The sequence below is a fragment of the Alexandromys fortis genome, unplaced genomic scaffold (genome assembly GCF_014885135.2).
Source record: "Alexandromys fortis isolate MF-2015 unplaced genomic scaffold, M_Fortis_MF-2015_v1.1 scaffold_128, whole genome shotgun sequence".
Taxonomy (NCBI): Eukaryota; Metazoa; Chordata; class Mammalia; order Rodentia; family Cricetidae; genus Alexandromys; species Alexandromys fortis.
This window is the reverse complement of record NW_026068012.1, coordinates 2,418,990-2,431,696: the sequence shown is the minus strand read 5'-3', so window position 1 is coordinate 2,431,696 and position 12,707 is coordinate 2,418,990. Positions and strand designations below refer to the sequence as shown.

Genomic DNA, 12,707 nt, shown 5'->3' with positions numbered 1-12,707 from the left:
AAAAAAAAAAAAAAAAACTAAAAAGAAACTGGATAGCCGTGGTTCTCAGCACATACATAGTGTCCTTTCTTTCTTTTTTTCTAGACAGGGTTTCTCTGTGTTGCCGTGGGGTGTCTTGGAACTCAAGTTGTAGACCAGGCTGGCCTTGAACTCACAGAGTCCACTTGCCTCTGCCTCCCCGAGTGCTGGGATTAGAGGCCACCACCGCCCAGCTCATAGTGTACACTTTTAAATGTAGGCAAAACATTCTTCCACAAAAAATAAAAATAAAATGCTAAAAAAAAGTTAAAAAGAAACTTTCCTTCTACAGACTTGGATAAAATATGCATATCTGGGAGGGCGGGGTCTGGCTGCGCGTGCTCAGTGCGAACGTTCCTGTTGTGCTTGCAGGCTGCGGCATGGACTTTCGCTCTGCTCGGCAAGCTGTGCTTCAGCTGCTCCGGACCACGGCTCCAGCAGATGTCCCGGCACTGCTCCACTGGATGAGAACTACTCGGGATTTTGACGAATTCACTGAAGATAATAATGACATTCTGATGAAAAACATAGCCGATGACCTTCGGGGCTGTTTGCCCCCAGAGGCTATGCTTTGCTCGGAACAGCTAGCCCTCCAAAAATTACAACAGCAGCCAGAACCCACGGTTCACGTTGATGCATTCCTTTATGATGAAGACTTTATTGATTCATTGTGTGAGGAAGGAAAGATGAGCAGAAACTACTGTACCGTGTGTGGCTCGCACCAAACGGCGCCTTTGGGCTTTATTTCCCATTCCTTCTCACTCGCGGAGCTGAAGTTCCTCTATCATCACGTACTGCCTGACCTGTCGGGAAAGGTCTTGGTTGACATTGGCTCCAGACTTGGCCCAGTGCTTTACGGGGGCTACCTTTACAGCTCAGCAGCTCAGATCTTCGGAGTAGAGCTGAATGAAGACTTGTGCCAGCTGCAGGAAATGATCATCGAAAAATACCAGTTCAGCGACAGAATAAAGGTGCTTCATGCGGACATCTGTACCCAAGGTCCGCTTCTACAGAGTGCTGATGTCATTGTAATGAATAACGTCTTCGAGTATTTTCTTACTGAGGCTAAGCAGGCCAGTGCCTGGGACTACATCATCCATAATGTCAGAAAACAAGGCTCGCTGTTAGTGACAGTACCAAGTCTCCAGGATTCTCTCTTAGGTCTTAAGACTAATCTGCAGCTGTCCTCTTGGGTGGAAGAGATACCACTGAACCTTGATGTGTGCCAACAAATGGACATTGACAGGGAAGCTCTTGCAGAAATTCATTTATATAAGGTTCTCTAGCACTGAAGTAACCCTCTGTGTGTGATATGATGATACATATTGCTTTGTGTATTCTGTTTTTATCTATGATGCTGTTTCTGTAAATAGTTGCATATGATTGTACACATTCAGTATATGGATATAAATACAGTGTGTAATAAGATAATTAAAATATTTATATGAAAAATATGTGTTGAAATAGGAGCAGCGGCAGGGCTGTGTCCCCGGCACCCGGCCGCCCGCATGGCTAGCTTATGCCCGAAATAATTACACGGAAACTGTATTCTTTCAAACACTGTCTGGCCCGGCTAGGTCCAGTTTCTTATTGGCTAGCTCTTACATATTGTTCTAACCCATTTCTAATATTCTGTGTAGCCCATGAGCTGGCTTACCAGAGAGGATCTTAACCTGCGTCTGTCTGGAGTGGGAGCATCATGGCGACTCACTCACTCAGCTTCTTTTTCCCAGCATTCTCTTCTGTCTACTCCGCCTACCTAATTTTCTGTCCTATGAGGGCCGAGGCAGTTTCTTTATTATTACAAGACCCACCTCCATCATTTCCCCTTTTTCTGTTTAAACAAAAAAAAAAGGCTTTAACTTTAACATAGTAAAATTACATATAACAAAACAGTTATCAAGTAAGAATTACAGTTACAATATTTATATCTATTTTATCTTTTATCATAACAAAGGAAAACTATAACTATCTATTCATTCTTCAACTCCATCAAAGACTCCAGAAGGATATAATACTACCTAAGTAAACAAGAAATAAGAAAACTCTAGAAATGACAGAGACATCTCGCTGCCTGGACAGTCACCCAAAGTTCCTCTGTACCGTTGGGGCATCCATCTTCGGCCTACAGGCCCATGGTATCCAGAGACATTTCCATGAAGCAGGAAATTTCAAAGACAGTTCAGTCATTTTCTGCTGTGTCCTGCAGAATGTCTCGCAGACTCTTTCATGAATCAGGAACCCCGAAAGACCATCTCACCTTTAGGCAAGTTCAGCAGTCCTCTCTCTGCGGGTTCTCTGTGTCCAGTTTATGCAACAGTCCAGGCAAGAGCAGTTTCTTGCCCAAATGGCTATCAAACTCCATAAGGATCCTCTTCGATGCCCATCTTCCTCTTGAAGTAGCTGGTGCTGCCAGGAGCAGACGTGTCTCCTTGTCATGAAAAGTCCTAAGTTATTAAAATATTTTAAATGCCATATTCTGCAGTCTTTGAAAGATATGAAGAATGCCTATCTAATTGAAATATATCTCTATATATCTAGAAAATCTAACTAACATGACTACAAGCTTAACTATTAGCAATGATTATCCATTAACAACCTATATTTCCTAATTATACATTACATTTTAAGTGAACTACATAATCACAATACCTTAATCAAGTTCAAAAATACATATACATATAACAAAATTGACCTTAAAATCCATACCAATGCAAATTATTCATATCTATATCATATCCCCCTTTAAATGTAAAAGAACATTTATAAACAATATTTGGGAACATGGGCGTAGTTTTTTCTCTCCAAACTGCTTCCTGCTGAATGGGGGCACTGTTAATCAGATCATTTAGGGTGTAACCTGTGTGTCAGGTTCATCTCGGTTGGCAGTTGAGTGAAGTAATTTTTTGAGGGTGTTCACAGCAACCTTTCAGGAGGGCGTGGTCTATCATACCATACCGGGATAGATGCAATCCATAGGGTCACATCCTCTGTGGAAACAAAAGAAGACCCTCTCCAAAGCATCATATCCTTAGATCCAAATTTTGAAGTCAAGATACCTTTAGAACATATGTGCAGGTTCAGCTTAGCAGCCCATATAATAAAATGTCTCTTTGTACTTAGCTCCTTCACAGTCAAAAATTTTAAAGAAAACACAATGTACATAATCCAGACTCTCTGTGAATTTTTCATTTTTACGTGGCTTATTTTTCTTTATTTCTCTTAATCTATAACTATCTGTACTTCTGTACTCTGTCTCTTTAAAGACTTTACCCTTTTTCTTTTTAAGACATTAACTTTATTCTTTATATTCTCTTTTTTTCCCCAAGCCTACGTACATTCATCCAACGGTGTCTGAATCTGTTTTACTGTGAATCTGTAATTTTTTTTTTTTTTTCCAGGAGCATTTCTTAAAATGTTAAGCATTTCTTAAAAACTTAAGTTGCACCATGTATAGGTAATACGGTACTGCCTGTGTCCTGCCCAGTCTAAACCTTAACTGCACGGTTTTAAGGTAATTACGGTAGTTCCTGCCTGAGATCAGCACAGTTCAGCAAGGAGCAGCCGCTCCTGCCTCAGAGTCATTTGGTGCTTTTGAGCTGAGCACAGTTACAGGCAAACAGCAGTTTACATTGGAGCCGCAATCAGCAATTTAATTTTGAGACTGAGTGTGCAGCACAGAAACTCTTTTTATCCAAGTTACAGCCAAATCTGACACGCAGAGCACTGCGCAGTCTGAAAACGCGTCTCTGTATGGCAGCAGGAATCCGCCATGCTCTTCCGCCTGCCTAAGCCTGATTCCGCCATCTGCCCAGGTGTAGGCAGGGAACGCTGAGCCATCGGCAGGTCTCAGAGCAATCTCCTCCGATCCCAAGTGGGAACAGAAACATCCAGTCCCATAAAAGCCTTGAAATGCTTTAAAGCCAGAGTTCACGCTGGCAGCATAGCACCAGGAAGCCGCGCTTTAAAATGACGCAGCTTTTTTTCTCTGCTGCTGTTGCTGAATCAGGAATCTCTCTACAGCATGTCACCAACAAAACAGCAAAAATCTGTGTTAAACTCTGTTTCCCTTATTTTTAAGGCTTCTCAGGTTTTTAAGTGGATTTAGCCCCACGTTGGGCGCCATCTGTTGAAATAGGAGCGGCAGGGCTGCGTCCCCGGCACCCGGCCGCCCGCATGGCTAGCTTATACCCAGAAATAATTACATGGAAACTGTATTCTTTCAAACACTGCCTGGCCCGGCTAGGTCCAGTTTCTTATTGGCTAGCTCTTACATATTGTTCTAACCCATTTCTAATATTCTGTGTAGCCCATGAGCTGGCTTACCAGAGAGGATCTTAACCTGCGTCTGTCTGGAGTGGGAGCATCATGGCGACTCACTCACTCAGCTTCTTTTTCCCAGCATTCTCCTCTGTCTACTCCGCCTACCTAATTTTCTGTCCTATGAGGGCCGAGGCAGTTTCTTTATTAATAAGAAATCACTCCCACATCAAATATGCATATCTGGCAAGGGTTATTTCTACAGAATTGGATAAAGACTAACTTTATTGCTCATTTTAAATTTACATGAATAATTTTTAATTTTGGGACTGGGGTCTTAACATTTCCCAATGTTAGCATTACTACAGACACATACTACGGAGCCTGGCTTACATATAATCGTATCAACATTTCAAAGAGGTAATTTTTGAGTTTAAGCCAAAAGCAGATTCTTTGAGCCTCTAATTTAATAAAGAGATCAAATGATTAACTCAGCAGGGCAAGGTGGTGCGTGCATGTAAGGCCAACATTTGGTAAGCCCTAGACACAGCAGCCAGGACATATTTCATGTAACTCTCGTGGGTATTGATGGATAGCTATCATCAGTTACATTTTTGAGGTGAAATGAAGGGAGGTGCTGATGAAGGAAGGTCATTGGTTAAAAAAATAAAGAAACTGCATGGCTGGCCCTCATAGGTTAAAACATAGGTGGGAGGAGTAAACAGAACAGAATGCTGGGAGGAAGAGGAAGTGAGCTCAGAGACGCCATGCTCCTCTCTCCCGGGCAGATGCTAGCCATGAAGCAAGCTTCCAGGTCAGACATGCTGAATCTTTCCCGGTAAGACCGGTGCTACACAGTTTATTAGAGATGGGTTGATCGGGATATCAGAATTAGCCAGTAAGGGCTAAAGCTAATGGGACAGCAGTGTTTAAATGAATACAGTTTGTGTGTTGTTATTTCGGGCATAAGCTAGTCAGGCGGCCGGGGTGCCGGGGACGCAGCCCCGCAGCTCCTACTACAAGGTGCCACGGCTATTTGGGGTGCAAGCAGGTGGCCTCGTCCCCAGGAGCTGAGGCTAGTTCCTAAAACTCTCTTGCATATGTGGGGTAGCCACAGAGGGTGACGATGCGCACCTCACTCCAGACCGACCAGAGTGACACTTGGCACTCCACAGCCCAGGGCAGGGCATCCAGGCAGTGACGGTGTGCAAGTTTGTGGCTGTCTGGTCCAAGGTCACTTCTGCATCCCAGCTGGCCAGAGACCTGCTCTGAAATGGCCGCCTCTCCGGGATTTTCCTGAGGCTTGGGTAGAGAGAGCTTCCTGGCCAAGAGAGACACTGATATTCTCAAAGCCAGAAGCACAGAGACTGATTTCAGGACCTGTAGGTGTCTGTGACCGATGATGCTCCCTCCCTTCCCAACTGCCTGCCCTGGGGACTTATATCCCGGCACCAACAGAAGAATGACTGTAGAGGCTTAACCAGCCTGTGTTGTCTCATAAGCTCGAGTGTTTGACACCTAGCAATCCACTTGTGCGTGAACTGATTACCAATATAAGTCACCACAACTTATTTAGAAAAAGAAAAAAAGAAATTAGGGCTGGGGTTGGTGGTGCACGCCTTTAATCTCAACACTCAGGAGGGAAAGGCAGGCAGATCTCTGTGAGTTTGAGGCCAGCCTGGTCTACAAAGTGAGTCCCAGGAGCCAAGGCTTCTTATTACAAAGGAACCCTGTCTTGGGGGAAAAAAAAACCCAGAAACAACAACAAAATTAGGGCTATTAAGATACCTCGGTTGGTGAAAGTGTGTTCTGTTGTGTCTGATCACCAGTTTAATACCAGAAACCAAAATAAGATGAGAAATGACTCCACAAAATTGTCCTCCGACCTCCTCATATGCTCCTGTGTTAACAATAATAAGCGTTATTTAACAATAACATTTAATTAACATGGACAAACAACAAAAACCCGGACGGTGACTACATAAACATATAGAAACTATAAGGGTATTTTTTTTTAATCCCTGATGTCTCTTAAGTGACAGACACGGCATGTAAAACCTGCCGTATTCAAGCCCCTACACCATGGGATGCTGCTGTTTATGACTGTCCTCCAAGTCAAGCAATTGCCGTCATGGGCGTTCAGCTATGCCTGCTGGCAAAAGATTATCCCAACTGGGCTTGGTGATTGCTTATATCCTTTCACGGAGGGGTGAGGGGGGTCACAGGGTTCCCACCTGAGGATCCAGCCACCTGCTGAATGCTGCTCTACCCAGGGAAGACTGGGGGAGAGAGCTTCATCTCTTTGTCTTGGAGAAGCCATCATCACTGCTGGGTAACGAGTTTCCAGTGTGGCCTTTTGGGGGAGAAGTACCTACCAGTCCCCGTCACGTAGGTAACCCTTCGTCTGCGTTCTGGAAGGAAACTCGTTCGGTTTCCAGAGTGAACCTTAGTAGAATCATGCTTTGGTTTGTCACTGAGACCCTGGAAGGAACGTTAGACATTGTTTATCCCACCCCAGGGGAAGGAATTTTAGCCACAGATGTGTTCTAAAGAAGATAGGATGTTTTGTACTTGTTGGAAGATGGCTAAAACTCCGAAGAAGGAACATGTGAGGACGTGGACATGGAGTTACAGACTCCCAAGGCTAGACGGACCGGTGATGGAGAGAGGGAGAGAGATAAGAGAGAGAATGAGAGAAGGGGGAGGAGACAGACAGACCCAGAGAGGCAGGAAGGAGACATAAAGAAATAAGGAAAAGAAACAGAAAACAAGGACACTGGATTGCTCGCTCTCCCACCCCTGGGAGTGCTCACTGCAGCCAGGGCTCTGGAGGGCTCTGGAGAGGATCAGCCTGAGGGCAAGTGGGCAGATGGCTGAGCCTCGTGCTTTAGTCAACTCTCACATGCTCTCTGCAGCCGAAGACCTTTTATGGCCGTAAGACAGTAGATAATTTGGAGTGGTGGCTTAGTATCTACTTTTTTGGTAGAAAGTCAATTTTCTTAATGCTGACAAATCTTTTAGTAATTCCCAAACTACTAAGTAAATAGCATCGGTCACAGGGCACCAAGATCTGGTTCGAAGTAAAACTGTATCTTTTCCAGCATGGGGCGGGGATCCCAAACTGTTTATTTATAGGAAAGAACAAGCTCCTACTAGAACCTGCTCTCTGCAGACTTTCTATCCAGTGCAACATGTAACCTCAAGGCAAGAGTTTTGGCAAATCTCGTTTTGAGTCTTGTTCTAGCAAATTTTATCTCTTATCTCTTATGAAAATTAATCCCCTAAGTTATAATGAGCATACTTCATTTTTTTAAAACTTTATTTTGTGGCTGGCAAGATGGTTGCATGGGTGAAGATGCTTGCCTCTGAGCCTAATGAGTTTGATTCCCTGCAGCCACTTAGTGGAATGAACCAACTCCTGCTTACTGTCTCCGACCTCCACACAAGTGCCGTGACACACACCCCATAAGTAAATAAACAGTAAACAAAAATTGTGTGTGTGTGCGTGTGTGTGCAAACATTCCACGGGTGTGTGTCGAGGTCAGGGGACAACCACATGAATCTGCTCTTCTTTCCATCCTGAGTCTCAGATACCGAACTCAGGTATCAGGATTCTACAGCCCTTTCTTCAGAACCACCTCACTGGCCCCGGGAACATACTCTCTTGCCACAATTAGCTACCTGTGCTTTCATGAACTTAATCCTGGCATCACCTGTGTTAAACATGATGTCCCTGGCCTGGCTGTAAACACAGCACACGTGGGGCACACGCCTCTAATGACGGTACTCAGGAGACAGAGGCAGGTGGATCTCTGTGAGTTCAAGTTCAGCCTGGTCTACAGAGTGAGTTAGTTCCAGGACAGACTGCAAAGCTACACTGAGAAACCCTGTCTTGAAAAACAAGCAAATGAGCAAAAAACAAAACAAAACAAAACCCAAAAACAAAACCACGATTACACTGGTTTATCAATGAGCTGGTCTCTGCTCTAGTAAATTCTGTGAGAAACCAGTTCTGTCCCAGCCCGGGCAGAGTCAGGCTCTACACGTCTTGTGTGCTCACATCTGCTGTCCAGATGCAGGGCCTTTGGCTTAGCCTTGCCAGGCCTGGATTGCTCTGGATTTAGTGTTTGGAGGCTGCCTGACTGTGTCGAGCTGAGTCTCTGCTTGAAGCTTACAAGCACCAGGAAACAGATTTTAGACTGATCACGTGCATCCTGCACCTCAGGCCTTCCAGGCCTTTAGGAGGCAGGCAGTGAAGATGACAAGACCAAGCCTCCGGTTTCTTGTGTGTGTGCACTGGGAGGCAAAAGGTGAACTTTGGTGTCTTTCCTCGGGCAGCTAACTGTGTCTCACAAACTGGCCTGTAGCTCCTTAAGTAGAGGTAGGCGGAGGTAGGCAAGCCCCAGGACCCTTCCCAGCACTGGGTTGTCCTACTCATACCTGTTTCTCAGGTCCAAAGTCTGACATGGTCAGGGCCTTGCTGACTAGGCTGTCTCCATGACCCACGACTCTGCATCCTTGAGTCGAAAAACATCTTAAGTTCATACCACGACCAATATTCTTTTATTATTTTATTTCATTTTTTTTAAAACAGGGTCTATGTAGCCCTGGAACTCTCTACATAGACCAGGCTGGCCTCAAACTCACAGAGATCCGCCTGCCTCTGCCTCCCGAGGCTGTGATTAAAGGTATATGCTACCACCACCCGGTGGGTCTCCTGTTTTTAGATAATAAAGAGCAGAGGGTGCTGTGCCTCTTTGGAAGAAGAGGCTGAAATGAGGCCAGCAGTGTGCTTTCTCTTCTGTGGGGCTCAGTGGAAACCTGCCATTAAGTGGCTAGGTCAACTCTTGAGGATGAGACCCTGTGTCCTCAGGAGACTGGCAGAGGTTCTGCAAGTCCCCAGAATCACAAAGACCTAGTGTACCATCCCCACAGCTCTGAAATGCTCTCCCTCCAGGGGTTTCCAAACAGCACTGTCATCCCCTGCAGGGCAGGGTCAGCTTCGTGATCCCAGGCAGGCAGGAGACGGGTCACAGGTATATTAGTGGCCCACAGGTTCTGACTGACTGTCTCTGGAGGTTTTTGTTGTTGTTGTTTATTTTTTGAGACAGGGTTTCTCTGTGTATCTCTGTCTGTCCTGGAACTCACTCTGTAGACCAGGCTGGCCTTGAATTCAGACATCAGCCGCCTCTGTCTCCCTAATTGCTGGGACTAAAGGCTTGCGCCACCACCGTCGGCTTGTCTTTGGAGATGTGAGTGAAGACTGAGAACATGGCTCATGTTTTCACTACCTGGCATCCATTTTGTCAGGTCCAAAGGAAACTCCATTTCTCCAGACTCTGAAAGGGTATTAGGGAAGATCTCACTGTAAATACGACATTTTATGGGTGGCTTTCCTGGGGAAAGAACATTCCAGTAGACAGCAAGGAACAGCAAGTGAAAGGCCCCAAGGCAGCATTGTGCCTCTGTTGCTACCAACATAGAGGGTCAGAAGAGCAGAACCAGGGAGAGGCCAGAGAAGCAGGGGAGGCCAGGCGACATGGAGCCTCCCCCCTGGGTAAAATTTTGGTCGTCGAGGGATTCTGAGAGGGGCAGACTGAGCTGAGGTCGATACCAGGTGGAAGAAGCTGTCTGTTGGAGGTTGAAGCAGGACTGTGCATGGACAGATTGCAGCCTGGTGCGAAGGAAGGGCTTAGCGTCCAGGAGTCCTCTGCCAGAGGTTTTGGTTTACACTAACTGCACAAGTGCCGTTCAGTGTGTGGGAAGGCGATCCTAAGGTTATTTGAGCTTAGCCAGAGGGAAGTGACTCAGGGAGGGCCTTATGAAGGGATCTTTATGTATGAGGGCTTTATTTGGGATCTGGGTGGCTCCTTTCAAGTAGAGAACTTGCAGATCTTGTGGGAGTGCCTGGAAGTGGACAGAGTGCAGTTCTGGTGGCTGCAGGGGATAGGCGCAGGCACCGCAGGCATCGTTGAGGGAGCCCAACTGTCAGAGTAACAGTTCCAAGGAACCAAGGTCTACGTGAGCACAACTGAGGAGAAGTAGGGAGGCGCCTGACGAGGGTGTGGGCAGCCTTCGCTCAGCAATGGCGAGCAGGCTGCACCCAGGTTCTCAAAACTGACCCAGGTAAGAAGCCAGCGTCTCGAAGGGCCAGAGGAGACAGCTGCTACTCACACCATGCGAACTGCAACCCTCAGGAAAGGAGTGATCCGCAACAGCTAAGTGGGAAGGGAGCAGGAAACCTTTGCCTCTTTCCTCCTCCCTGTCCACCTCCACACTAGCTTCCTGCTGGATGATCCGGGAGAGAACCCAGAGGGCGAGAGAGTCTGAGTCGCAATGCGCTGACAGCTTTCCAAAGTGTGGAGTTGGGAAAGGTTAAAGAAACGGGCTGCACATGTCCTTTAATCCCAGCACTCAGAGGCAGAAGCAGGTAGACTCCGCGTTTGAGGCCAGCCTGATATACAGAGTACGTTCCAGGACAGCCAGGGCTACACAGAGAAACCCTGTCTCGAAAAACCAAACCAACCAAACAATGCCTTTCACCATGTGGGTCCTGGGGATTGAACTCAAGTTCTCAGTGTTGGTAGCAAGGACTTTTAATGCTCGCTTTCTCGTTGGTTTCTTAGTTTTGAAACAAGATCTTGCTATATAGCCTTGGCTGGCTGGCCTCAGACTCTCAATCCTGCGTTAGCCTCCTGAATGAGCTGGGCATTGCTTAATGTCCATATAGGCATTCTCTCTGTACACATAGCCTAGTTAGCTATGTCATGAGCACTATATTATACCTGTGTGAGGATGGATCAGAAGTATCCAGGATAGAAAAGTTATTACATAATTGACAGTTGCTAGTCTCATTTGGAGATCACTAAACAGGGATAATGAGATGACTCAGCTGGTAAAGACTTGTGCTGCCTGTAATGGTCTACCTTGTCCCTTTAAGAGACCAGCCACGCCCACCCCCACCCGCTGAGGCAAGCTGATTTCAGCTTCCAGCCTGAGTCCCTTCATTTTTCCATCTCTCCCAAAGAGGCGACTTCTGCCTCGCTCCATTCTCCCCACTTCTCCCCCTTACCCCTTCTCCCTTTCCCTTCTATAACCCACTAAATAAATATTCAGCCTCATTCTGCATGGTGTGCCTATCCTATCTGTGTCTCTGTCTCTCACCTGCCGCCCTGTGGCTCTCTGCCCCAGGACCAGGTGCTGTTAGGAGATCTGCAGCGTGGTCTCATAACATGCTCATCCATCCATCTCTCCTCGTGGCACTGGCTGCCTCTCATGGCCCACTGCAGCTGCTTGGGGAACTTCACCGTCCCTGCCTGGGACTGGCTGCTCTCGGGACCTGCTGCCCACTGCCTGCCACCCGCTTGGGGACCTGCAGCGTGGTCTCATGGCCTGCTGCCTGCTGCAGCCACTCGGGAACCTTCAGCATTTTTACTTAATCCATAACACTGCCAAGACTGATGGCTTGGGTTTGATCCATGGGACCCACACGGTGGAAGGAGGGGACTCACTCTGAAAATTACACGCAAGGCTCTATCAATGAATATAAACAATATTAAACAACTAGTCAAAAACGGGCTCCTCAGTAGAAGAGGTTGCAGCTTGGCGGTACAGCGGATCTTTGGCACTTTTGCAGCCCCCGGGTTTGATCTCTGGCACCATCCAAAAGCACCACGCCCACAGAGAGCTTATTCAGCTCTGATGTGCAAGCACAGACCCATTCTGGATCCTGCTCCCCATTCCCAAGGTCTTATCCCACCACGCTGTGTTTGTTTTAATGCTGTGAAGAAGGTTTCAAAGACTTGGGGGATAGGCATGTGCCAATGCCTACATGTGGGACGAAATGGGGACAGGAGCCAGTAACTAGGGAGAGGCAGGAGCTGGAGAGGGAGAGTAAATGTGGAAACAATTTGCTGAGGGAGGCAGAAACAAGGAGCATGGATGAACAGCTGGTTGGTTAGACTTGACGGGGAACATGATACCTCCAGTGGGTGGATGAGGGGCTTCAAGGAGAGCGGCAAGGTCTATGAGCAACTCAGGGCCTCACGACAGATCCAGAAGGGTGCAGTGGTGCTCTTGGTTACTCTAAGAAGACAGACCTTTGTGACTTTAAAGTCAGCCTGAGCTACTTTGAGAGTTCCAGACCCATCCAGGGCTATAGAAATATCAGATACTACCATTGTTTCAAATTCTTCCGCACATCTGTTAAGACATTAACTCCCATCCCCTGGGAATTTACTTGTACAATAGAAATCTGGAGGCTGGGCGGTGGTGACACACGCCTTTAATCCCAGCACTTGGGAGGCAGAGGCAGGCGGATCTCTGTGAGTTGAGACCAGCCTGGTCTACAAGAACTAGTTCCTGGACAGGCTCCAAAACCAGAGAAACCCTGTCTCGAAGAAAAAAAAAAAAAAAAAAAAAAAAGAAAA

General features: G+C 46.7%; 1 protein-coding gene across 1 annotated transcript in view; it reads left to right on the top strand.

Moving 5' to 3' along the window:
- The window catches only part of LOC126513599 (uncharacterized), a 5,363-nt gene extending 3,900 nt beyond the window's left edge, over positions 1 to 1,463 (top strand). Inside the window, exon 2 of the mRNA XM_050162072.1 lies at positions 391 to 1,463. Within this exon, the coding sequence (XP_050018029.1) occupies positions 399 to 1,304 (906 nt within the window). The 5' untranslated portion in view covers positions 391 to 398 and the 3' untranslated portion in view covers positions 1,305 to 1,463. The remainder of the gene's footprint in view (positions 1 to 390) is intronic.
- Positions 1,464 to 12,707: the final 11,244 nt, after the last annotated feature.